This window comes from Vipera berus, assembly GCF_964194415.1.
Source record: "Vipera berus genome assembly, chromosome: 10".
NCBI lineage: Eukaryota > Metazoa > Chordata > Lepidosauria > Squamata > Viperidae > Vipera > Vipera berus.
In genome coordinates this window covers 17,502,015-17,528,479 of record NC_138213.1, presented here as the reverse complement: position 1 = coordinate 17,528,479, position 26,465 = coordinate 17,502,015, and the positions used below count along the sequence as shown (strand labels likewise).

The 26,465-nt window shown below is 47.1% G+C and overlaps 1 protein-coding gene across 1 annotated transcript; it reads left to right on the top strand.

Moving 5' to 3' along the window:
- The first annotated feature begins 4,236 nt into the window (after positions 1-4,236).
- Positions 4,237-20,062, top strand: TRADD (TNFRSF1A associated via death domain). The gene is made up of 5 exons (XM_081335934.1): positions 4,237-4,397; positions 10,760-10,915; positions 12,836-13,125; positions 15,746-15,956; positions 17,644-20,062. Exons 2-5 carry the CDS (start codon positions 10,774-10,776, stop codon positions 17,952-17,954), a joined length of 954 nt encoding a protein of 317 aa, XP_081192060.1. The 5' UTR covers positions 4,237-4,397; positions 10,760-10,773; the 3' UTR covers positions 17,955-20,062.
- The last annotated feature ends 6,403 nt before the right edge of the window (positions 20,063-26,465 follow it).

Below are 26,465 nucleotides of genomic sequence, written 5' to 3'. Positions count from 1 at the left end.
ATTCCCTCTTCCCGTCCTGCTTTCTCACCGCAGACCTGAAAAAGGAGGAGAAAAGATCAGCCGCTATTTTTACTTTCCGGAAAGAGAGAATGGATGAAGTCACTTCCTTGGATTTAAGGCACGCTTTTCTTTTTATTTGTAATACAGCCCAGCCCAAAACCGACCTTTGATTTTCCGGATCATTATCCTTGCTCATAAAAAGTGTGTCTGTTCTGCCCCCTGCACTTGCTAAATCATCAGGCGACGGAGCCCCTGGTATCGCCTTTCAAAACGGAACACGAAACGCGTCATTGTAGGGCCGGGATGGAGTGGCTGCTCAGAATTGGGGTTTTTATGTCAAAGTTAATGTAATCATTTTAATTGTTTTTAATTTTTGTAATTTGTTGTATTGTCTTTTAAAAAACCTTGTGAACCGCCCTGAGTCCTACGGGAGAAGGGCGGTATATAAGTCTAATAAAATAAATAAATAAATAAATAAAAATAAACTCCCAGATTTTCCTTCCGTGAATAATCCCATTTAATCCCATTTATATCCCGCCCTTCTCCGAAGACTCAGGGCGGCTTACAAGCTTAAAGGATTCATTCTCTTCTATGTTCCCTGACTACCAACAGGCCTTCTCACGCTGTTCCTTCAAACAGCGTGGAGCTCATATTTCAGATTTATTGCTTTGATTCTAATCAGATTTAGGATAGGATAGGATATGGAATGGAATTGGATAGGATACAGAATGCAATAGAATAGGATAGAATATGGAATGGGATGGAATGGAAATGCTACAAGTAGTTCTTGACGTATGACGACAGTTGGGACCAGAATTTCCATTTCTTAAGCAAAGTAGATTTTGTGACATTTTTTTGCCACCGTTATTAAGTGAATCACTGCAGTTGTTAAATGAATCATGCCGTTGTTAAGTGAATCTAACTCCCCCCACACACACACACACTGACTTTGCTTGTTAGAAGCTGGCTGGGAAGGTTGCAAATGGCAATCACGTGACCCCGGGACAGAACAGAAACAGAGTAACAGAAGACTTGGAAGGGACCTTAAGAGGTCTTCTAGTCCAACCCTCTGCTCAAGCAGGAAACCCTATACCCATTTCAGACAAACGGTTGTTCAGACAAGCACTGCAACCGTCGTATATACCTGCTGTTTGTCTAGCATTTGAATTTTGACCACGGGACTGTGGGGAATGCTACAATGGTCGTAAGTGTGAGGACTAGCCATAACACTTTTTTTAGGGCTGTCGGAACTCTGAATGGTTGCTAAAGGAATGGTTATAAGTCGAGGGCTTTCTAAATGTCATTTGGGGGGGAGAGCAGGGGCTGCAAGACAGAATATGTACCTCCACCTGCTGGCTCTTTTTCAAACAGTGTCTCCCCCCTATTATACAAGATAAGGGGGGCAATACCGCTGGGGAGACCTTGGCTCTGCAAGTAATCCACCCCCAAAGGTGCTTTTTCAGGAGGCAACTGGACTTCCTTGTTTTTCTTTGAAAATACAAGTATATAAATCCTTCCACTCCCCACCAGCCAGTCAGAGTTGAAGAAGCTTCTTGGGTGAGAAGCGAAACGCCTTCAAAGAAAAAACAAAAAAAGTCCAGTTGCTTCCTGGAAAAAACAACAACACACCTTTGGTGGACTGAGAACCTCCACGGACATTTAAGTAATCCACTTTTATTCCATAAAAGGGCTTTTTTTAAGTAGTTTTATGGCCCTCTGCAATTATGATGTCTCACTTTCTGTCACGCCTCAAAGTTTTCGACAGGAGGAGGAAAAAGGAAATTATAACAGATACACAATGCAGAAACCCTCATAAAACTGTAAGAGATTATTGTCCGTTTGCCGGGAGGAAGAAACACAAAGTGGACTTCAGACACTCGAAAGGTTTCTGCCCTAGAATATTGCCCAATTTTGAGTAACTTAAAAAAAAAAAGGCTATCAGGCCAGTTAGCCTTGCCGGTAAGAGCAAAATCTAAAATCCTGACCCAAATGTCAAGAAAATTAGCACAATAAAACCCGTAAAGAGGTTTTAGGAGAAAAATTCTGGATATAAATGTACATTAGCCTAAGAGGGACAAGTATTTTAAGTTTTTTTTCTTTTTTTGTTTACTTATTTTTAAACGTATGAGAAACGTAAAAGTGTTGGGATGGCCTGTATGAGGGAAAAGACTTAAATACTTAAGTGTAATTAACTCTGAAAAAAATCTTAACCGGTAAGAATGTTTTGAAATAATGTGGGGAAAATAAATAAGAATTTGGTAAACAGGATCTATGACGAGCCAACTGAGATGATCAGTTAGAAAAGAAGCTTCATACTGATGTGGTTATTATTTGCAGAAACATTAGAAAAATGTTTATTTTTAATCATATTTAATTGTTATTTATCAAAAAAAAATAAGAATTGTAAGAATATTTTTGGAAGAAGCGAAAATCAAGCAAAGCTACTATATGGACTATAGAATGATAGAAACTAATTGTTATTGTTTTTTTAAAATATAAACCCAGACAACATGCTGCTTAGCAAATATTAAGGTGATTATGTTAAAAAAAATCAATAAAACATATTTACCAAAAAATAAATAAATAAATAGAGGTTTTAGGAGGATGTTCTAAAAGAGCCATGCAACATACAGTATATACAGTGTGACTTACTGCCTCAGTGGCTCTTGTGAGTTCTGTAGGCTCCAAGGACAAAATTAACAGGTAGTCCTCAAGTTACAACCATTCCTTTAAAGCTCATTCCTTCAAAGTTACAATGGCAGTAGAAAAAGTGATTTTTTCCACTTTTAAGAGTCTTGCAGCATCCTCATGATCGTAAGAAGCTAAGGCAACAGGTAATGGGAAAGATGAAGAGGATAATACCGTCCTAGGTAATACAGCCCTTACTAGGTAGTTTGACATCCCAATGATGGCCTGGGGGGTGGAAAAAAAAAGTCTCTTTGTTTTGGCGCGCAATGCCCTAGAGCAGCATCCTGAGGGGAGGAGTTGAAACAGTTTGTGTCCAGGATGTGAGGGGTCTGTAGATATTTTCACCACCCTCTTTCTGGCCTGTGCAGCACACAGGTCTTCAATGGAAGGCAAGGCTGGTTTGCAATTGTGTTTTTTTTCCCTGCAGTCCTAACTATCCGTTGAAGTTGTGGGTTTCAAGAAGAGGTTGGGCAACCATTTGTCCGGGATGTTTTGGCAAGAGGGCTGGACTAGAAGATCTCCAAGGTCCCTTCCAATTAATCTAATGTTTCCAAGTCCACCAATCTAGAAGGAAACGATGCCCAAAGCGCAGAGATCTTCAGGATGGCTCCAAGGGGACTGGACTAACTCATTGGGGGTTTCAAGCTACGAGTCAGGTGGCTTGGTCGTCAGGATTGACCGCTGCCTCCTGAATGAGCCTTGGTGGAGCAGTGGGCTAATGCCTCCTTAAGTAACACCAGCTGCCTGCAATTAGTGCAGGTTCGAGTCCCACCAGGCTCAAGGTTGACTCAGCCTTCCATCCTTCCGAGGTAAGTAAAATGAGGACCCAGATTGTTGGGGGCAATTAAGCTGACTTTGTAATAATGCCGCTTGGGGGGTGTGTGAAAGCCCTAACAAGCAGGCATATACATAGAATGAAGGCTACTGCTAAGCTTGTAAGCCGCCCTGAGTCTTCGGAGAAGGGCGGGATATAAATGGGATTAAAATAAAAATGTCAGCAGGAAGGCAAGAGAGATCCGCGCCTTCTTCTGCCCCGCCACACGCGGCTGGCCTCTGTCCGGACGAGACACGGCGCCCTGGGCTGTGAGAATGCGCCAGGCGTTTGCGGTGAGAAAGGTCGGGCACTCCAGGCACGCTCAGAGGCACGCTTCTTTGCTCCTCTCTCCCGCCCCCTCCCTTTCCCCGTGCACCCCATCTACCTACCGTACCTAAAAAGCAGAGCGCAGGAAAAATGCTTTCAATTCTCCAGCAGGCAAAAACTTCCCGGAAAGGCGCCCGCTTTGCTGATACGGTATCGAGAAAGTCACTGGCTCCCCTCTGATTGGCTAGGGAGATCTCTCTGCCCCCCCTCCAAACCATCTCCGGCCAATGAAAGGGAGCCCCGCTCGGATTGGCAGCTCCTCCGGCCACTCGCGCGCCGGGCCCCGCTCGGGAAGCTTGAACGGCGGAGAGCGGAGTTCTCGCTGGCTACAAAGTAACCGGCGCGGCGCTTCCGAAGCTTTCCGGGGGCTTTTTTTTTTTGGATGGACGGGGCCGGCGGAAAAGGGAAAAGTCTCCGCGCGGCTTCCCAGCTGCGTCGCCCACGAGGAAGCGGCGCCCGATCCTAAGCGGGGAAGGCGCGCACGTGCCCGGCTGGTTTCTCCGCCCGGAGCTTTCTGAGGCGCGGAGGCGGAAGGCGGCGGCGGCCGGGCCAGCGCGCCTAGACGCGGGTAGGCACCGGGATGGGGGGGAAGGAAGGGGATGGGCGGGGGGCGGCGGGGCTCCGCTCTCGCCGCCCGATTAGCCCCGGGCGTCCCGGGTTGGCGGCGCTTTGGCGACTCGGAAGACCCGGCTCCCTGTCCTGGGAAAGCCCGCCGGGCTGCAGGGCGCAGCGGGTTGCGATCCCCTCCGCGGGGTTTCTCGAGTCGTCGGAACGGGGCCCGGAGCGCTCTCGACTCAGCCCAGGAAGGCAGAGCGCTGCAAAACGGGAGGGGCAGATCCGGAATCGGCAGAGCCCGCTTCGTGCCCCCCCCGTCCGCGCCTCCCCTCTGCGCGATTTCGCCCTTGGGGACCCCCAGCCCTCGGCTTGGCCAGCCCAGCCCGGGGCTTCCGCGTCCCCTGTCCCGGGAGGGCCGCTTTCCCTTGAAACCCCCCCTACCCACCCCTTTGCAGCTGTTTCCAGCTGTCGCCGTCTTGGACGGACGGCGACGAGGCCCGAGGGCTCCGGAGCTGCCGCCGCGGCCAGCGGTCCCGCCATCCCCACGTGTCGGGCGGACGCTGGTCGGGAGGAGGGCGGCCCCGCGGCACTTTCGCTTTAGCCGGCCCGCCTGGCTCCGTCCCCGAGGGGGGCTTGCAGGGCTAGTCTGCAGGCTGGCCGAAGGGGAAGCCGGTTTTCCCGTTGGGGAGGCGGAGAAGGAGAGGAGGGGAAGAGCCCCGGTGGCTTGCGAGATCGTGGGGAGGGCGAGGCTGCTCCGAGCCCGCCGTCTCGGCCTTTCCGGGAAGAGGCGACGGCGGCGACGCCGCTCCCTTTCGCAGCTCCGCCGCGGGCTTCGGCTCTCGGCCCCGGCGCTGCCGGGAAGGGCATCCTCCTCGTTCCGCCGTTAGGGCGAGGAGGGCGGACGCAGCGCTGGGCCGAGGCAGGGAGGGAGGGAGGGGAGGAGAGGCGCCGGGCCTTCTGCCTTTCCTCGGCGGGGCGAGGTCGTTATTCCGGAATCAGGTCATTCGCCCAACATCAAGGGTCTTCCAACTTGGCCCTTTTATGACTTGTGGACTTCAACTCCCAGAATTCATCAGCCAGGCATGCTGGCTGAGGAATTCTGGGAGTTGAAGTCCACAAGTCATGAAAGGGCCAAGTTTCAAGACCCCTGGCCCAACTGGTGCTTTGGGTGCTGATCCGGTCCTGTCCGATGACTGATAAGGAGGTTCATCCCCTCGATCAGGATAAGAGCTGGAAGGGACCTTGGGGGGTCTTCTAGTCCAGGGCTTTTCAACCTTTTCACCCGTTGTACCACTTTTAGGATACGGCAACATCCGAGTACCACCAGTCGCCCAGCAAGGGGTCAAAAACTTGATGATCAAAAAAAAGGAAAAAAAGTGATGAAGTACAGGCAGTTCTCCATTTAACATCAGTTCGCTTAGTGACTGTTCAAAGTTACAATGGCACTGAAAATAGTGGGGCCCCCCAAGCCACAGCCGAGCAAGACGCCTGCCTGCCCGCCCGGCGGCGCTCTTCCTCCTGTCCGAGGTTTTCATTGTTGTGAGCAATTCTGATGAGGATTGGCAGCGAGGGGGGGGTGTTTGGCTTTTATTTCCCCCCCCCCTCTGCTGGATGGTTGCAGCAGGTTTTGGTCACTTCACATATGAATAATATGAATCAATTGCCAAGCATCTGAATGTAAATCGCAAGACCCTGGAGATGCTGCAACATTCCAGCTGATCGGTGCTTCTTCTGGGCTCAGAAGTGCCAGGATCGGCGCCGAGCTCCAGCTGGAGCGTGGCGCCGATCCTGGCGCTTCCACTGAGCCCTGACAGCCCTGCAGCTCCAGCCGTCTCTCGCTCTGGCTTGTGCGGTGCTGCCACCGGTTCAGCTCATTCCCCTCCCTGACTACCACTTTTCTAGGATGGTCGCGTACCACCTGCCAGGTGCCAATGTACCACAAATGGTACCCGTACCACTGGTTGAAAAGGCCTGTTCTAGTCCAACCCCCCAGATTGCCAATCTCTGCAGTGCATTTGGTCCCTGATCATTACAAAAAAAGGTGGCACAGTTAGATGACCCGGGATGGACAGGCTTTGAGACATCTCACATTACCTACAGACAGTCCTTAAAACCACAATTTCTGTTCTTAAGCAATGCAAACATTGAGTTGTGCTCTATTTTAGGACTTCTTTTTTGGGGGTCACGGTTGTTAAACGAATCACTAGGAGTTAGCACGCTATTGAGCGTGACTCATGCACGCATGCTCTTTGCATGTCTACCTTTGCTCAAGTTCAGGTGTGTTGGGTGACAGCCTGAAAGCTTGATCGGATGCAGACCATATTTTAAAATAATAGACTCGGCATAACAAAAAACGAGTAGTCCTCAACGGCAGGTAAGCAGTGGGGTACCACAAGGTTCCCTCTTGGGCCAGTCATCCTCAACATCTTCATCAATGACTTAGACGAGGGAATTGAAGGGGAACTCATCAAATTCGCAGGTGACACCAAACTGTCAGGAATAGCCAACCCCCCAGAAGACAAACTCAGGATCCAAAAAGATCTTGACAAACTTGAACGATGGGCCCTGTCCAACAAAATGAGTTTCAGCATAGACAAAAGCAAAGTCCTACACTTGCGCAGGAAAAAACAAAGGCACGAAGAATACCGATTGGGTGAGACCTGGCTTGGAAGCAGCAACGGTGAGAGGGACCTTGGAGTCCTGTTGAACAAGCCTGGGTTGTATAAACAGAGGCATAGAATCAAGGTCATGCGAAGTACTAGTTGTTGTTTGTTGTTAGCTGCAAAGTCGTGTCCGACCCATCGCGACCTTATGGACAACATTCCTCCAGGCCTTCCTGTCCTCTACCATCTTCTGGAGTCCATTTAAGCTCACGCCTCCTGCTTCAGTGACTCCATCCAGCCACCTCATTCTCTGTCGTCCCCTTCTTCTATTGCCCTCAGTCTTTCCCAGCATGAGGCTCTTCTCCAGTGAGTCCTTCCTTCTCATCAGGTGGCCAAAGTATTTGAGTTTCAGCTTCAGGATCTGGCCTTCTAAAGAGCAGTCAGGGTTGATCTCCTCTAGGACTGACCGGTTTGATCGCCTTGCAGTCCAAGGGACTCGCAGGAGTCTTCTCCAGCACCATAGTTCCAAGGCTTCAAATCTCTGGCGCTTGGCCTTTTTTATGGTCCAACTTTCACTGCCATACATTGCAAGAAGTACTAGTACCACTTTATAAAGCCCTATAGCCGTATCACAAAAAAGATGTAGAGAGTTTGGAAAGAATTCAGAGAAGAGCAACTAAGATGATCAAAGGCCTGGAGGCTAAAACATACGAAGAACGGGTGTGGGGCTTGGGTCTGGCTAGTCTAAAGAAAAGGAAGAAATAGGGGAGGCAAGATAGCAGTATTTCAGTATCTGAGGGGCTGCCACAAGGCAGAAGGGGTCAGGTTGTTCACCAGAGCACCAGAGGGAGGGATGAGAAACAATGGTTGGAAACTGATCGGGGAGAGAAGCAACCTGGAATTAAGGAGAAACTTCCTGACAGTGAGGACAATGAACCAGTGGAACAGAAGTTGCCTCCAGAAATCGTGGACGTTCCATCACTGGAGATTTTTAAGAAGAGACTAGGCAATCACTTCCCTGAGATGGTGTAGGTTCTCCTTCTTAAGCAGGGGGCTGGACTAGAAGACCTCCAAGGTCCCTTCCAGCTCTATTCTATTCTAATATGCAGAATAAAGCATGGTGTGTGTGTCCCATTAATGTAAAACAAGCTACAAGTAGTTCTTGACTTATGACGACTGCTGGGACCAAAATTTCTGTTTATTATGCAAAATTGTTAAAGGGCCATGCCAGATTTTATGGCCTTTTTTGCCATGGTTGTTAAACAAATCACTGCAACTGTTAAGCGAATCACAATATCATTAAGTGAATCTGGCTTCCCCCATTGACTTTGCTTGTCAGAAGCTAGCTGGGAAGGTCTCAAATGGCATTCACATGACCCCAGGATGCTTCAACCATCATAAATACCTGACAGTTGCCAAGTGGCCAAATTTTGACCACATGACCGCTACAGCAGTTCTGGACTACAGATTCTACCAGAGTGTGAAGGATATTCAGAGATTGCAATTGCACTTACACTTATACACCGCTTCACAGTGCTTTATAGACCTCTAAGCAGTTTACAGAGTCAGCATATGGCCCCCAACAAGCTGGGTCCTCATTTTATCAAACTCAGAAGGATGGAAGGCTGAATCAACCTTGATCGAACTGTTGGCAGTGGGCAGAGTCAGCCTGCAATACTCTACTCTAATCACTGCACGTGATGGAAGGAAAGAAGGAAGGGCAATAGCAATAACATTTAGACTTATATACAGCTTCACAGTGCTTTATAGACCTCTCTAAGCGGTTTACAGAGTCAGCATATAATCCCCAACAAACTGGGTCTTCTTTTACTGACCTCCGAAGGATGGAAGGCTGAGTCAACCTTGAGCAGGTCAAGGCTGAACTGCTGGCAGTTGGCAGAGTCAACCTGCAATACTGCAATGCGCCACCACAGCTCAGGTTGCCAAAACATCACAGGTTAAGTGAATCAATACAGATGTTAAATGAATCATGCAGTCATTAAGCATATCGGGTTTCTCCCATTGACTTTGCTTGTCAGAAGCAGGCTGGGAAGGTTAAAAATGGTGATCACGTGACCCCCCTCCCCAGGATGCTGCAACCGTCATAAATATGAATCAGCTGCCAAGCACCTGAATTTTGGTCGCATTACCCTGGGGATGTTGCAGCGGTCCTAAGTGTGAAGAACGGTCATACACAGTCACTTTTTCCAGAGCCGTTGCAACTTTGAACGGTCACTGAACAAATGATTGTAAGTAGGCTGATCTTATCTAAACTCAGAAACCGGGATCAGTCAATAATTAGGCCAGAGTTTACTAAGGAATCCCAAGAATATAGATTAGACTTCTATTTCTATGGGCTGGGGAATTTTTGGAATTGAAATCCACATTTTATTTTATTTTTTTATTTTAGTGTCTGGAGGAGGTTCTTACACACACACACACACACACACCCAAAGAGATAAAAACAAAAAAATACATGCAATTGAAAAGAGAAAGAAAAGAGCTGATGCAGTAGAAAAGCTATTGCAAACAACTTTGGAGACAGTTTTGGCTTCTGTCCTTTGAATCAACATCCGTTTCCAGCAAGGCATTTTATTGTCCAAGGCTAAGCAGTCATAAGGGACGCGGTGGCTCAGTGGGTTAGGACGCTGAGCTTGTTGATCAGAAGGTCGGCAGTTTGGTGGGTCGAATCCCGAGTGCCGCGTAGCAGAGTGAGCGCCTGTTACTCGTCCCAGCTTCTGCCAACCTAGCAGTTCGAAAGCACGTAAAAATGCAAGTAGAAAAATAGGGACTACTACGGTGGGAAGGTAACAGCGTTCCGTGTGCCTTTGGTGTCTAGTCATGCCGGCCACATGACCACGGAGACGTCCTTGGACAAGCGCTGGCTCTTCGGCTTTGAAACGGAGATGAGCACCAGCCCCTAGAGTCGGAAACAACTAGCACGCATGTGTGGGGGAACCTTTACCTTTAAGCAGTCATACATGCCATATTTGCAATTCTTAAGCAGGGTCAGCCCAAAAGCATCGTTCTAGTGTTAACGAGCCATCAATGAGGACTTCAACTCTCACAATTCATAGACCTATGGCCACAATACAGCCCAAAATTTCCGCTGTTAAGTGAGACAGTTGTTAAATGGACTTTGCCTCATTTTACAACCCTTCTAGCCACCATTGTTAAGTGAATCACTGCAATTGGTAAGTTAGTAACACGGTTGTTGAGTGAATCCAGATTCCCCATTGATTTTGCTTGTCAGAAGAGTACCAAAAGGAGATCACATGACCCCAGGACACTGCGACCGTCATAAATATAAGCCAGTGGACAAAGTGTCTGAATTTTGATCACGTGATCATGAGAATGCTGCAAAGGTCATAAGTGTGAAAAATTATAAGTCATTTTCTTCAGTGCCCTGGTAACTTTGAACAGTCACTAAATGAACTGTTGTAAGTCAAGGACTACCTTTGGTTGATGATTGTCTGCGGATGAGTATGTCTTAAGACAGAGTTCCCAGGCGTTTCCAGCTTTGTGGACCGACGGAGGGGGAGGGGAAGGGGATAGTTCCGGGCGAGCGGCTGGCAAGCGCACAGCTCCATTTCCACGAGCAACGTGCACACCCACCTGCTTGCAAGCGAGTGTGTGTGTGTGTGTGCTCGCCGGCCGTTCCTGTGGCCTGATTGCAAAGCCCCTCATGGCCCACTAGTGGGCTGTAGCCCACAGGTTGGGGACCCCTGTTTTAAGGCGTCTCTGGTAACGGCTGATTTGTGTTCCATTTCAGGAGGCATTTCCAGGATGGCGGCCAGTATGGATGAGTGGGTGGGCAGTGCTCACCTGTTTGTCCGAACATCCTCGGAGGTTTACTCTCTACCTACATTCTACCAAAAGCCAAATTGCAGACACTTGGTATACAAAGCATTGAAGTTGGCGCTTGCAGGTATGTCGCTGGCATTGGCCTTGGTCCACCCAGCCCACGTGTGTATGATCAGTGGGAATCAGTTGGCTAAACAGCTCGGATTTTTTTCTTCCAAGTTCAAAATGCTTTACACCACTATCCTGTGTAAATTATTATTGTTGTTGTGGTTGTTATTATTATTATTATTATTATTATTATTATTATTATTATTATTATTATTATTATTATTATTATTATTATTAAAACATGAACCTCAGTCAAATGATGGTGGACACGGGTTGCTGCCCGCATCCTAGGTATCAACCAGGTACCTCCTTAAAATGTAACATGTTCCAAGTAGTGCAGTTTTTTGTAGCATTACTGGAGTTATTACAGGAAGCTGCAGTTTCTTGATGTGTTTTGCAAAGTTTTTGGACATAGTTCCCAGTGCCCCAATGACAATGGGTAGCACTGTTACCCGTTTCATCCATAATCGTGCAGTTTCGATGGCCAGGACACGGTATTTCGTAATTTTCCCCAGTTCTTTTTCTTCGACTCTGGCATCTCCTGGTACAGCGATATCAATCAGCTGTACGCTTCGGTTCTCTACGACTGCGATATCTGGTGTGTTGTGTTCCAAATGGCGATCTGCCTGTATTCGGAAGTCCCACAAGATCTTCACCCTCTCATTGACAACTTTTTCCACCCTATGTTCCACCCCAGTTCTTTTTCTTCAACTCTGGCATCTCCTGGTACAGCGATATCAATCAGCTATATGATGGTGGTGATGGTGATGATGATGATGATGGATTTCCTTCCTTGTTATCGCACCATTGTACTCATTTCACATGCTAGTAAAGTTATGGTTGGAATTTCAGTGTTAGAAAGTTTCTCCTTAGTCCTGGGTTGGATGTCTCTTTGATGAGCTTCCATCCATTACTTCTTATCTTGCCCTCAGGTGTTTGGGGAACAAGTCAACCCCCTCTTTCCCATCACAGCCCCTCAAGTATTGGAAGACAGCTGTCCTGTCACCCTTAATCCTTTTCATTAGACTAGACCAGGAGTAGGCAACCTCGGCTCTTTTATGACTCATGGACTTCAACTCCCAGAATTCCTGAGTCAGCTATGCATACCACCTGCTAGGTGCCAATGTGGCATAGGTGGTACCCGTACCACTGTTTGAAAAGCCCTGACCTAGGGAACTTGAAACCAAAATATAACAAAGAGTATAATTAAATATGTTTTTTCCCCTTCTGGAGAGTTTTATACTTCCTTCCCAATATAGCCGGCATTGATTAGAGCAAAAATGCAGAAAGTGCATTCAAGAGTAACAACCTACACCTTAAGTCAGGGGTGTCAAACTCGTGTATCAGAGCTTTTTCCCCATTGCCGGCAATGGGGAGGGCGCGGTTTTGTCGTGACGCATCCAGCCCATGGGCCGGCAGTTTGACACCCTTGCCTTAAGTGGAGCACTTGCTCCAGAATAGATACCTACTCCCAAGGAAATCTTTCAAACAGTCAAAATGAGCTCTGTCTCATTTTTGTCTTGCCACTGGTCCATAGTTTCGTGGTGACGTTACAGGACTGCAGAATCAGGAGCACGCAGAAATGATTCCAAGACCCTGGTGTGATGACCCAAGTTGACTTCAGAAGACTTCTGCTTTTCTTCTTCTTTCTCCTCCTAAGAAGAGGCCCTAGCTGAGCTCCTCACAAGCTGCTCCTCCAGAGAGGACTTACTTATTCAAGGACATAACCACAGTAGCGTTTTTCAAGCCTGGCAACTTTAAAATGTATGGGGCTTCAAATCCCAGAATTTCCCAGCTGGTCTTCTGGAAGTTGAAGTCCACATATTGTAACATTATATTCCCAAGTTTGAAAAACACCAGCTTAGATCTTCTGCTGCAGCAACCAGTAGTAAACCTTCTGATTCACCCTCCGTTTTTCCCCTTCTTTCCTTCGCAGAATCCGTAAGGAACTCTAGCGGGGTGGATATTCTGAAGATCCATATTAGTGAGCCTGATTTGATCATCCAGCTCAAATTCTGTGAGCAAGAGAAATGCAGAAGGTTCCTGCGAAGCTACCACCAAGGAGAGCTTCAGCAAGCTCTCCGGAGGAGTCTCAGTGCCTTCATGCCCTTGGCCATCCTAGGGCATGAAGGGCCCATCAATCTGGAGCTAAAAGCTGGTGCTGAAAAGTTGGATCCCATCATCCAGGAGGAAGAACGTTGTCTGGAATACATCTCTCGGCAGAAGGTATGTGTCAGCCTGAAATGGGTGGCTTGTTGTCACTTCGGAGAGACAGCCACTAAAATGCAGGCCCAGCGTCCACATGAACGAAGGCCCCCTTGTCTTTCTCAACCAAGCATTCTAGCTTTCCTTGTTTTAAATCTGACCAGTTTTGTAATGCTTTGGAAAGACCACAGTAGGAATACTGCATCCAGTTTGGGGTCACCACTATATAAAAAAGGAACGCGGTGGCTCAATGGGTTAGGACGCTGAGCTTGTCGATCAGAAGGTCGGCAGTTTGGCGGGTCGAATCCCGAGTGCCACGTAAGAGAGTGAGCGCCTGTTACTCGTCCCAGCTTCTGCCAACCTAGCAGTTCAAAAGCACGTAAAAATGCAAGTAGAAAAATAGGGACTACTCCGGTGGGAAGGTAACAGCGTTCCGTGCGCCTTTGGCGTCTAGTCATGCCGGCCACATGACCACGGAGACGTCCTCGGACAAGCGCTGGCTCTTCGGCTTTGAAACGGAGATGAGCACCGGCCCCTAGAGTCAGAAACAACTAGCACGCATCTGCGGGGGAACCTTTACCTTTACCTATGTATTAGTCATGTCTGTAACAACAAGCTTACCAGCACAACCCAAAGTCAAAGTTTCATTTGTTTCCACCTGAAGCACAAAATCCAGAAGCGGTTTCCAAGTGGAAACAAAGTTGGTTGTGTTCTTCTCTTTGATTAAAGCTGTCAGTTTAGCCATCTCTGCTACCTCCATTAGTTTTTCCAGCTATTCATCCAGTATGGAACAAGGCTAGCGCTGATACTAAATCATTTGTTGTTCTCCATAGCTCTTCCCCATACCTATTTGGATTCCAGTTCCCATAAATCTCCACCCAACATGCCCAATAGTCAGGGGAACTGGAGTGCTTTAGTTCAGCTGGACATCAAAGTGACACGTACTTTGGAATGCTAGCGGACAATCCTTTAAATGCGAGCCAGCAGTGTGGCCAAAAAAGCTAATACAATCCTTGGTTGTATAAACAGGCATAGAATCAAAATCACGTGAAGCATTAGTACCGCTTTATAAAGCCTTAGTAAGGCCACACCTGGAATACTACATCCAGTTTTGGTCACCACATTACAAAAAAGATGTTAAGACTTTGGAAAAAGTGCAGAGAAGTGCTTGTAAGCCGCCCTGAGTCTTTGGAGAAGGGCGGGATAAAAATGGAATTAAAAAAAAAAAGTAGGATGATTAAAGGCCTGGACACTAAAACATAACAAGAACGGTGGCAGGAATTGGGTTTGGCTAGTCTAGAGAAAAGAAGAACTACAGATGACATGATGGCAGTATTCCAGTGTTTGAGGGGCTGCCCCAAAGAAGAGGGGTCAGCCTATTCTCCACAGCATCTGAAAGTAGGGCGAGAAGCAATGGATGGAAACTAAACAAGGAGAGAAGCAACCTAGAAATAAGAAGAAACTTCCTAACAGTGAGAACAATTAACCAGTGGAACAGCTTGCCTTCAGAGGTTGTGGGTGCTCCATCACTGGAGGTTTTCAAGAAGAGATTGCACAGGGTCTCCTGCCTGAGCAGGGGCTTGGACTAGAAGACCTCCAAGATCCCTTGCAGTTCTATTCTGACACATCATAACATTATATATTACCTTCCACACCGTCCCGACCATTGTGGACACTCCATCATTGTCAAAAGACATCTGGCTGGGGAAGCGTGCTCAGAGGGAACTGATTTTATTCTTGTTCATTCCTAAAATTTCTACATTGGTGCTTCATTCCAGCTGCCACGTAATTGAAACCAGTGGCAAGCCCGCCACGTTATCTACCCTGCTGGTCCTTTAACTCTTTCCACCCAGCTTCTGCCAACCTAGCAGTTCGAAAGCACGTAAAAATGCAAGTAGAAGAATAGGGACCACTCCGGTGGGAAGGTAACGGCGTTCCGTGCGCCTTTGGCGTCTAGTCATGCCGGCCACATGACCACGGAGACGTTCTCGGACAAGCGCTGGCTCTTCGGCTTTGAAACGGAGATGAGCACCGGCCCCTAGAGTCGGAAACGACTAGCACGCATGTGTGGGGGAACCTTTACCCTTTACCTCTATAAAAAAGATGGTGAGACTCTGGAAAGAGTGCAGAGAAGAGCAACAAGGATGATCAGGGGACTGGAGGCTAACATATTTGAAGAAAAGTTGCAGGAATTGGGTATGTCTAGTTTAATGAAAAGAAGGACTGGGGGTGACATGCTAGCAGTGTTCCACTATTTGAGGGGTTGCCACAATGAAGAGGGGGGTCAACTTAGTTCCCAAAGCAGGACAGGACAAGAAGCAACAGACGGAAACTAATCAAGGAGAGAAGCAGCCTGGAAGTAAGGAGAAATTTCCTGACACTTAAAACAATTAACCAGTGGAACGACTTGCCTCTAGAAGCTGTGGGTGCTCCATCACTGGAGGTTTTTAAGAAGAGATTATTAGGTAGCCGTGTATCTAGAATGGAATAAGTTCTGCTTGGGCAGGGGGTTGGACTAGAAGACTTCCAGGGTCCCTTCCAACTCTGTTACTCAGATTAGAAAAATGCTAACTAATACAGAAAATAAAGAAAATAATTCACAGAAACATTTTTCCCCCATCTTTTCTTTTTTCTTTTGAAGCCGGATCACCTGAGAGATGAAGAAATAGCAGAACTGGAAGAATCGCTCAAGAGTCTTTCTTTGGAAAGAAGATTCCTTCCATCCCTGAAACTGCAGCAACTCTCTTCAGATTCTTCCCTTCCCACTTTGAATTCCTCGCCTCCGGATTACGGCCCTCCAGGGGTTTCAGAGACTAAAGAAGACACCTTCGTTTTCCAGAACAAGCAATTTGGTGAGTGTTTCAGGCGGGGCCTTGAGACAAAAATCCTGGACAGAGATAATGAACGGAAGGCCGAAACGTGACCGGGTGCCAGCCAGACGGAGTATGTGTACTCCACAAGGACTGTACAGGTACTCCTCAACTTAAAGCCGTTCGTTTAGAGGCTGTTCAAAGTGACAAAGGCGCTGAAAAAAAGAAGACACGATCCTTTTTCACACTGGTGACCATTGCATCCCGGTGGTCATGTGATCAAAATCCGTGGATTAGGTGATCACCATTCGCGACCGTCTGCCTAGCAGAGTTAATGGGAAGCCATGCTCACTTTACAGCCACGTTGCTAACTTAATAACTGCAGCGATTCGCTTAGCGGCTGGGGCAAGAAAGGGGGCAAAACTCACCGAACAACTGTCTCACTTAGCAGCGGGTTCAGTTGTGACCCACCTGTTTGTGGAATCCTGCAGTGCAACATCTAAGGACAGTTCCTGATAGAAAGTTGCATAAATCCCACAGGTATTTGTGGCTGGAATAACACAGCACACAGAGGTTTGTGCAGTTGCAAATAGGACCAGCAGTGAAGTCAGGTGTACAGGTCGTCGCTTAGCAACTCTTCAGAGTTGCAACAGATTTCCGCAGGGGACTTAAGAACTGGTTCTAAAGTTATGATAGTCACCCCCCCTCCCGCCATGCAGTCATGTGACCGTATTTTGGGCACTGGACAACTGGATCAAATTCATGGCCGTTTGCTGTGTCCCACGGTAACCTAATCACATTTTATGACATTTTGGCTGTAGAACGGCCTTTATTTCCAGTTTTCGACGCCTAATGGCAGATTCCATTCGAGTTGTAAGTCAAGGACTTTCTCCTGTAAGGGTTCGCAATGAAGGTAAAGTTTTAACCAAAGGTGTATTTCTTCAGCCTCCCCTAGAGGGCGCACTGAAAACAGTTTCAGTATGGATCAGGGGTCTTCAAACTTGGCCCTTTTATGACTTGTGGACTTCAACTCCCAGAATTCCTCAGCCAGGCATGCTGGCTGAGGAATTCTGGGAGTTGAAGTCCACAAGTCATAAAAGGGCCAAGTTTGAAGACCCCTGGTATGGATGTTTGTGTTGAGCAGGGGTCCTCAAACGTGGCCACTTTAAGACTTGTGGACTTCAACTCCCAGGCTGGCTGGGGAATTCTGGGAGTTGAAGTCCACAAGACTTAAAAGTGGCCAAGTTTGAGGACCCCTGGCATTGAGCAAGACCTTTCTCTAGACTAGAGTAGTTTCGCCAAAAATTCAGCTTGTGAGCCGCATGCAGCACTTGTGCAACTTTGAAAGCCCCTCCCCCCTTCAAGAATGCACCCACTTCCCTCCCACGGAGCTTTTTAAAATGTATTCCAGGGAGAACGGGTGCAGAGAAGAGCAGCAAAGATGATTAAGGGCCTGGAGGTAGAAACATAGGAAGAACGCTTACAGGATGCAACGACAACCATAAGTGTGAAAACGGTCATTTCGTTCCAGTGCCGTTGTAACTTCAAACGGCGACTGGTTATAACTTGAGCACTACCTGCTTGTAACTTGAGGGCTACCGCTACATCTTGGGGGAGATCCAGGCTGGGAGAGGCAGCGTACAGAACTGTAGCCTAATCATATCTTTGTAAAGAGGAGGCCTGCAAGGATGTTAAAAAAATAACTTGATTTTCTGGGTCCCTTTTGCAGCCAACCGAAAAATCACCCCCGATGACCATCAGAAGTTTGCCAAACTGGTGTCCAAGAAGTGGAAACAGGTGGGCCGGTCCCTCTACCTGCAGACCAAATGCCGAGCCCTTCGGGACCCCTTCATTGACAACCTGGCCGTTGAATATGAACGCGAAGGCCTGTACGAACAAGCATATCAGCTGCTCCGCAGATACATTGACTCAGAGGGCAAGAAGGCAACCATTCAAAATCTAGTGGCCGCCTTGGAAGAGAACGGCCTCATCAACATAGCCGAAGAAATTTTGGGTCTCCACCAAGGTGACTTGCCGTGAAGACAAAAGAGAACCATTTTTAATTTTTAAAAAAAAAATTTGGAGACTGCTAGCTTTACGCCTCTATGATTGATCCTCCCACCGGTCTTTCTTGTGCATCGTATTCAGTCCCTGATCAGCTATGGCCTCTCCCTGTGACTGTTTCCCAACAAGAATCAAGTCCAAGATGCTGAAGTCAAACTGGAAGATCAAGTATGGTTTCAACCACAAATTGCAAGCCTACTCTGGAAGAGCAGCGGACTATCTAATTGGAAATGAAAAAGAGTACTTCCCCAGACACTGTCAAGAGTCTGGAGAAACATACAGTAGCACAGGAGAGGATGGGTAGGACAAGAAGCAATGGGTGGAAGCTAATCAGAGGGAGATCCAACCTGCAACTAAGGAGGAATTTCCTGACAGTCTGAATGATTAATCAGTGGAACAGCTTGCTTTCTGGAGTTGTGGGTGCTCTGTCATTGGAGGTTTCCAAGAAAAGATTGGACAGTCATTTGTCCTGGATGGTATGTGGTCTCCTGCCTTGGACTACTTTGACCAAAAAGCCTCCAAAGTCCTTTCCAGCCTATGGTTCTTCCTTCCCCCTATCATGATCATAGGGCAGATTTAACTTTGGTGTTCTGGTCTTCAAGAGGCCTTCTGAGTAACCGAGTAGACCACTAGTTAAATAAAAAATAGCCCAGAAATTCAATTAACTACAGATTAGTAACCTCAGTCAACGCTGGGAAATTCATGATCCCCCAGATACCAGACAGCCAAGCAATTGATGTTTCCTGTTCCTAAATAGATGAGTTATATCAGGGTTCCCAACGCCCCATCCGTGGACCAGTACACGGGATGCAGGCAGCACAGAAAACTACACACCTTCTGTTCCACGGAAAAACATCTCCATGGAACCGGTCCTTGGTGCCCAAAAGGTTGGGGACCTCTGAGTTATATTATTACATGCTCTCAGAAATATTTTGAGAGGAGGCAAGTCATACCTTGATTTATGAGTTGATTGATTGATAGGAGCTTAGTCCACTAGCCGTTGAAGGACTTAGATTGAGGGTGTCCAATTTTGGCAACTTTTAAGACTTGTGGACTTCAACTTCCAGAATTCCTCAGCCTTGCATAGGTGGCTGGGGAATTCTGGGAGTTGAAGTCCACAATTCTTAAAGTTGACAAGGTTGGACACCCTGCCTTAGATATTTACACTGATAGCCAGCTGATGTTTCTAAGGCAGGGAAAAGTGATGAATGACTCATTCATAAACACAATAACTGGAGTTGCGAAGTTTGAGCCATCCCTGGGTAACATTTACACTAATGGATTTTTCTGCGTTGACATTTTCAATCTGAGTTATTCAAGAGGATGCTTCTAATTAAATGGTTCTCAGCAATTTTTAAGACGTTTGGACTTCAACTCCCAGAATTCCCCAGCCAGCAACACTGGTTTAGAGAATTCTGGGAGTTGAAGTCCAAGGTTGAGAAATACCGTTCTAAACATTTTCTGTGACTTTCGAAGTTTGTCAACACATTTCCTTGAAACAAGTGAGTCTCAGGTATTTTGTATAGAACCGTTCTCAATTTTTTTTAAATAGAAATTTGATATATATATATATATTTTTATCCCGAAACAAGCTTGGTCTGCATGGGTATGATTTGACTTTTTTAAAAAAACAATGTTGAGCAGGGAAATTTAGCACACGTTCACTTTAATCTTTATAGTTGCTGTCCTTAATTGCTTGCTTCTCTTAGTCTTTTAACAACTGCTAAAACGTGGAGTAATATTTAACGTTTTAGCACTATCACGCTGTAATGCTAAATCAAATACTAACACTTATAATCTGACAAAGATTAAATTCTCTTTTTTTCTACATTACAAAACAATCCAAGAGCATAGAACACTATAGTGCTATTTTTAAAAAAATCTGGAGGAAACTTTGTGAATCGCTGCTTCTGTTTCGCTAAAATGTTTTGACTAAGGTTTTGACCATTAAAACCTTGTTGTAAAAGACTACTAACTTTTAGAATCGTATTCATTTTCGTGGTATTTCACTAATTAACTGTTCTTTTTCACCAGTGCTGTAACATTTGTTCTAATTCAGAGTGATTAAAAGGCAACAATATCAATATCCCGGTTGCCTAACAGATTTTAATAAAGATGTGCTAATATTCAAAATATATTGAATATGCCCATCAACTCATGGACACAATACAAAGAGGAAAAGCATGAAGACAGTGATGTGTCCTCATGACATAAAAAATTATAATTCTGCTTATAGATGAACCATGGGAAAACTATGGCTTAGACCAGGGGCGGGGAACCTTGGCTCCTTCATGACTTGTGGACTTCAACTCTCAGAATTCCTGAGCCAGCATTCCCCAGCTTCTACAAATATTTCCCGACTTACAACAATTCATTTAGTGACTGTTCAAAGATACGGCGGCACTGGAAAAAGTAACCTCGTGACTGTTTTTCACATTTACGACCATGGCAGCATCCCCACGGTCCTGTGATCAAAATTCGGATGCTTGGCAAGTGGCATGTACTTAGGGCGGTTGCAGTGTCCTGGGGTCATGGGATTTCCCCACGTTTGTGACCTCCTGACAAGCAAAGTCAATGGGGGAAGCCAGACTCACTTAACAACCGAGTTACTAACTTATCAACTGCAGTGATTCACTTACTGACAAGAAAGGTCGTAAAATGGGACAAAACTCAACTTTACAACAGTCTCGCTTTGGGACAGAAATGTTGGGCTCAGTTGTGGTCATAAATCAAGGACTACCTGTACTAATTTTTAATTTAATTTTCATCCTTTGAACTCTTGCTGTCTGTTACAGCCCTTCTCATAATGCACCTAGGCAGCGGTAGGCAACCTTGGCTCTTTGATGACTCGTGGACTTCAACTCCCAGAATTCCTGAGCCAGCCATGCTGAGGGGAAAGGGGGAGGTTTCCAAGCTGACCCATGCTGGCTTAGGAATTCTGGGAGTTGAAGTCCACCAGTCATAAAAGAGCCAAGGTTGCCTACCCCTGGCCTAGGCCGCTTTATGACTCGTGGACTTCAACTCCCAGAATTCCTGAGCCAGCCTTGCTGAGGGGAAAAGGAGAGGTTTCCAAGCTGAGCCACGCTGGCTCAAGGAATTCTGGGAGTTGAAGTCCACGAGTCATCAAAGAGCCAAGGTTGCCTACCCCTGTGGGTAGAATGGGATCTGTTTCCTTTTTAGCATTCAGTGTGGAAACATTGTTGGTTTTTTAAATCAAAATAATGACATCAATGCTCTGTTCAGCATTAAAAGCCATTGTAACTGAACTATAATCAGGAAGGGCAGGGATCAATTTCTCAAAATCTGTCAATTTCACCAACAGTTGGCCCATCATAGCTTGTGCCCGATCTCTCCACCGAAGCCCTGCTTCCAAGCTCCAATAATTTCCCTCTGCCCAAGGAGCTGCATCTGCCATGATGTTTTTTTAAAAGAAAAAGAAAAAAAAAATAGCCAAATAGTCTGTCCAGCTTTGGCAAGCCCACCTAGCAGCGGGTCTGCGAACCGAGCGATCCCCATCTGCACACAGATCCTGCCAAAGTTTTGCTGCTGCTGGCAAACCTCTGTATGGGGCAGGCTACCAAGCACATATATGAGCTTTTTTGACCCGAAACATCTGCTCGGAGGTCACGTGAGCAGGACTGGAGGCCAGCTCAGCTGCCTTGCTTGAGGCAGAGCTGAGATTTTCTTTCATCCGCGCGCACACACGCAGATAAGCCGTTCCGGGAAAGGAGCTTTGGACAGGAGTGAGGAAGAAAAGCCTTCAGGAGGCGAAGTGCAAGCCGGGTTTCCCGTGTAATCCTGTTTAGAGGAAAAAGCAGATCCTTGGGGAAGTGCACCAGAAGGAGAAAAAAAAAAGCAGCTCTCTTGCTACAGTTCAGCTACCATCTCCAAGCTATACGTTGAGAGGAATGCCAGAACTAACGCGATCCAGATGTGCCAACTTGGCAACCGTGGGACGGAGCTTTACTGGGCAGAGGCAGACGCTGTGATTGCCGTAGAGGTAAGAGTTGAGGCTTTGCAACGGATTGGGTGGATTTGCTCAGACTCTTGTGACTGACAGATTTGCTAAGGAGAGGCCGCACTTTTCTCTTGACCCTCTGCAGTACTCCTGGGTGGGCTGTTTCCCCCTCATCTCCCCACCATCAACTAAGGCAGGCATGTCCAAAGTCCGGCCCGCGGGCCATTTGCGGCCCGTGGGGCGGATTAATATGGCCCTTGGACAGCCCTCCCTGCTCTATGTAAATGCGGCCCTCCCTTCTGAGAGGGCCGCATCCTGGCGTCACCGCCCAAACCTGGAAGATGAGCGGCGCAGGCGCGACGCCCCCAACCTCCACTGCAGAATCTGTCTCCTTCCCCTCATTGGGCTTTCATTCAGTTCACCGTCCATAGCCAGAAAATCAGCCTATCTCTGCCTCTCCCCCCCCCCACACACACGATACTCTGCTTTTTCCACCCCCTGCGGGAGAAAGTTTTATGCTCTGTTAAGGACACAACTGGATGCTCATCTGTTCGTAAAAGAAATCATGAGAACCACCATAAAAAACACCCCCTCCCCCGAGAGAAAGAGAGAGGCTCACGTCGGCACTTGTTGCCCTTTGAAGATCAGACTGGAGAGGAGCCAAAACAGATTGTGAAGCTCAAGTGGATGTGAGTCCTTTTTATGCAGCCCGTTTAGTTTCGGTTTCTGCTTTGCACCGATTCCTGCAAGTCAGGCGTTTTCGGAAATCAGCCCAGGTTGCAAAAGGCGGCTTTCTACCCAGAACCTTAACTCTAAATCCCACCCTGGATGCTTCAGGCAACTTCCAGAGGCCACCTGTGGAAACTCTGCAGCCTCTCTTAAAATGGGTCATTGCAAATCAAAACGGTTTCTGGTTTTATAAATACCCGCTGGTCGTCTGAATGGGGAGTTCTTTCTTTCTTTCTTTCTTTCTTTCTTTCTTTCTTTCTTTCTTTCTTTCTTTCTTTCTTTCTTTCCTTCCTTCCTTCCTTCCTTCCTTCCTTCCTTCCTTCCTTCCTTCCTTCTTTCTTTCCTTCCTTCCTTCCTTCCTTCCTTCCTTCCTTCCTTCCTTCCTTCCTTCCTTCCTTCCTTCCTTCCTTCCTTCTTTCTTTCTTTCTTTCTTTCTTTCTTTCTTTCTTTCTTTCTTTCTCTTCTTGATCTCTGAATGTTTCACATCCATTTCTGGCAGGGATCAAGTCAGTTGCCTGCACTTTTTTCAATTCCACTTTAGCTAAGTGATTGGCAACTTTTTCTCATGAAATTAGAAAGAGAGATTAGGTGGGATGTGACTAGATTCAGCCCTCCGTCCCCTACCTTTATTTTTTAAAAGTGACTTGTGGGGGGGAAATGATGAATTCTGTAAGTTTCCAGATGATACACAACTGGATGGGTAAAATTCTAAATCAGATTCCACATTCAAAACCAACTTGAGAGGGTAGGAGAAAAGATGTTAATGTTTTGAATTGTTTTAATGGTTTTTACTGTTTTTTGTTTTAAAATGTTTTGAAGATTTTAATTGTAATACCAGTAAATGTTTTTGAATTGTGAGCCGCCCAGAGTTGTTTGCAGAGATGGAGAGGGCCGGCCTGGGAGGACTCGCTGCTACAACTGCATCAAGTTTGCGCTCTCGGCGTCCTCCACCCTGTTCTCGGTAGGTAGGCCACTTCCCCGGATGCGCTAGCCGGCTGGCAAGCAGAGCGGAGCGGGCGCCCCGGGCGAGCTCCGCTCGGCAGCAGCGCTGCCTGGCCGGCCGCTCCCTCGGCGCTCTTCCCTCACCGGTCCGCGGCCGCCTTGCCCTGAGTGCGCGCTCGCTTCCCGCACCTTTTCCTGGCTGGCCGAACCGCCATGCTCCTCCCCCCGCCCTGGGCTTGGCGCGGCGTCTGTGCTGGTGCAGCGAGGCTGACGGTGCGCGCCTGGCCTGGCCGAGCGGGAGAAGGGCCTGGTGGGCGGAGTCTCCGAGCTGGTGCCAGGAAGACCCCAACGGCTTTCCCGCCCCCGGAGACGCCCCGGTGGCCAGGGAAAAAGGGCCTGCCGCGCCCTCGGATTCTCTCTGCGCTGCGAGTACCGCTCGGTTGCCAGGCGGGCTCCGAGTGGCAATTTTCTTGTCCGCTGCATGGAAAGGGCTCGGCTTGAATTCTTCCCGGATGTTTCTGGTTGGTCCCCTCTCAAGTGCTAACCAGGAATGTAGGTGAAGCCCTTGGTATGTGGCAGCCGAGAAAATTGCCTTTCAGAGCCCCTTTGTGCAATGGTTCTTTTGTCAGCCAGAAACAATTGGTTGTGACCATCTACCTGGGCACCCTCTACTCTTCAGCAGCCTCAAGGCCAGGCAAGGGGTGGGCGTGCGGCGCTGGTTCACTCCTCGGCAGGGGGGAAGGTGAGGCAAGACTAAGTGTCTCTCATCTGCATGACATTTTGCGCATCAAAACCACTGCCTTTGTACCAGACCGAGCCTATTTGCTGCAGTACAGGTCTCAGTTTCACCCTTCACATTAGTGCAGGCAAGTTTTTTTTTAAATTTATTTAAAATACATTGTGAAAACTCAGCTGACAGTTGATCTTAATGTTATAAAATGAAAAGTATGCCATTTGCAATTAACTTGGCATAAAATAATTCATTTGCATTTAATTGCAATTGTTCAAAGAATGTTCGGAAAAATGTTCGGCCCTCCAGCATGTTCACTTCATCCAATCTGGCCCTCTTTGAAAAAAGTTTGGACACCCCTGAACTAAGGGGTATAAAGATTGTTGTTGTTGTTAGCTGCGAAGTCGTGTGCGACCCATCGCGACCCCATGGACAACATTCCTCCAGGCCTTCTTGTCCTCTACCATCTTCTGGAGTCCGTTTAAGCTCACGCCTACTGCTTCAGTGACTCCGTCCAGCCACCTCCTTCTCTGTCATCCCGTTCTTCTTCTCTTGCCCTCCACCTTTCCCAGCATGAGGCTCTTCTCCAGTGAGTCCTTCCTTCTCATTAGGTGGCCAAAGTATCTGAGTTTTAGCTTCAGGATCTGGCCTTCTAAAGATCAGTCAGGGTTGATCTCCTCTAGGACTGACCGGTTTGATCGCCTTGCAGTCCAAGAGACTCGCAGGAGTCTTCTCCAGCACCATAGTTCAAAGGCCTCAATTCTTTGGTGCTCAGCCTTTCTGATGGTCCAACTTTCACTGCCATACATTGCAACTGGGAAGACTGAGCCGATCTCCCAGGGAGTAAAGAAAAAAGGGTTTCTTTTCCAAGTGTCTTCCAAAATACCCCAAAACAAGCAGACTATCTCCCCTGTATGAGAAGTTGAAGAACGTGGCCTGCAGAACTGCAAAAAAGGTTTGTTTTTTTTTGTAATTCACTCTAACTTCAGCCATGCTGAATTATCCTGGAAATCGACGCATGCAGGCGTCAATTTAGCTGAAAAAAAGATCAAAAGTAGTTGGGGTTTTTTTATGAGTAATATTCTCTGCCACACTATTATCTCTTCCCACACCCCTTACCTGGCCTCTGAAGAAGAGGAATGAGACATAGCCCTTGATTTGTGAAAGATATCAGATGTGACCCCATTAAATCAAGGAGAGAAGCGACCTAGAATTAAGGAGAAAATTTCCTTACAAGGAGAACAATTAACCAGTGGAAGTCTAATGAAAAACAAATGATCAACAGGAGGGCTGTCTTCCAACATTGGAGGGGCTTGTGACGGGGAAGAGTGGGCTGACTTATTCTCCAAAACATCTGAAGGCAGAACAAGTAGTAATGGAGGAAGCCTGTCAAAGAGAGAGAGAGAGAGAGAGAGCCTAGAACTAAGGAGAAACTTCCTAACTGTGAGAACAATTAACCAGTGGAACAAATCGCCTTCAAAAGTTGTGGCTGCTCCATCACTGGAGGCTTTTAAGAAGGGACTGGATAGCCACTTGTCTGAAACATTATAAGGTCTCCTGCTTAAGCAGGGGGTTGGACTAGATGACCTCCATGGTCCCTTTCAACTGTTATTCTGTTAAATTTTTCCAGAAAGCCAACTCCGGGTTGAGCTTCTGTCAGGGAGAATAGAGTTAGGCCGGCACATTTTCACTGCCCCTTGGACTGCATTTTAATTTAAAGTTCAGGTGATCCTTGACTTACCTCATTCTTCATCAAGTATTAAATGCTGCTATTTAACTATTAAATTAAATAGCCAGCTTGTTTTTACAATTGGTTGCAGCATCCTAGGGTCACGTGACTGCCACTTGCCACCTTCCCAGCTGACTTTCCTCAAGCAAAGTCAATGGGGGAAGCCAGAATCGCTTAACACCCATGTGCTTCACTTCACAACTACAGTGCTGGCCAAAATGTCATAAAATAGGACTGGACTCACTTAACACCTTGCTCAGCAGGGGAAATTCTGGTCCCAGGAGTACTCATAAGACGAGGAATATCTAGCTAGTTTTACATTAATTGGATGTGCATCGTGATTTATTCTGCGGTTTATGCCAAGTCTACAATTTATATGTGTGTGTGTGTGTGTGTGTG

What these genes read in the sequence shown, in the direction of transcription:
- TRADD (XM_081335934.1), top strand. Translation starts at nt 10,774, where the DNA reads ATGGCGGCCAGTATGGATGAGTGGGTGGGCAGTGCTCACCTGTTTGTC. An exon ending in AATACATCTCTCGGCAGAAG is followed by an intron (nt 13,126 to 15,745) that starts GTATGTGTCAGC and finishes TTTCTTTTGAAG; the next exon opens with CCGGATCACCTGAGAGATGA. An exon ending in TTTCCAGAACAAGCAATTTG is followed by an intron (nt 15,957 to 17,643) that starts GTGAGTGTTTCA and finishes TCCCTTTTGCAG; the next exon opens with CCAACCGAAAAATCACCCCC.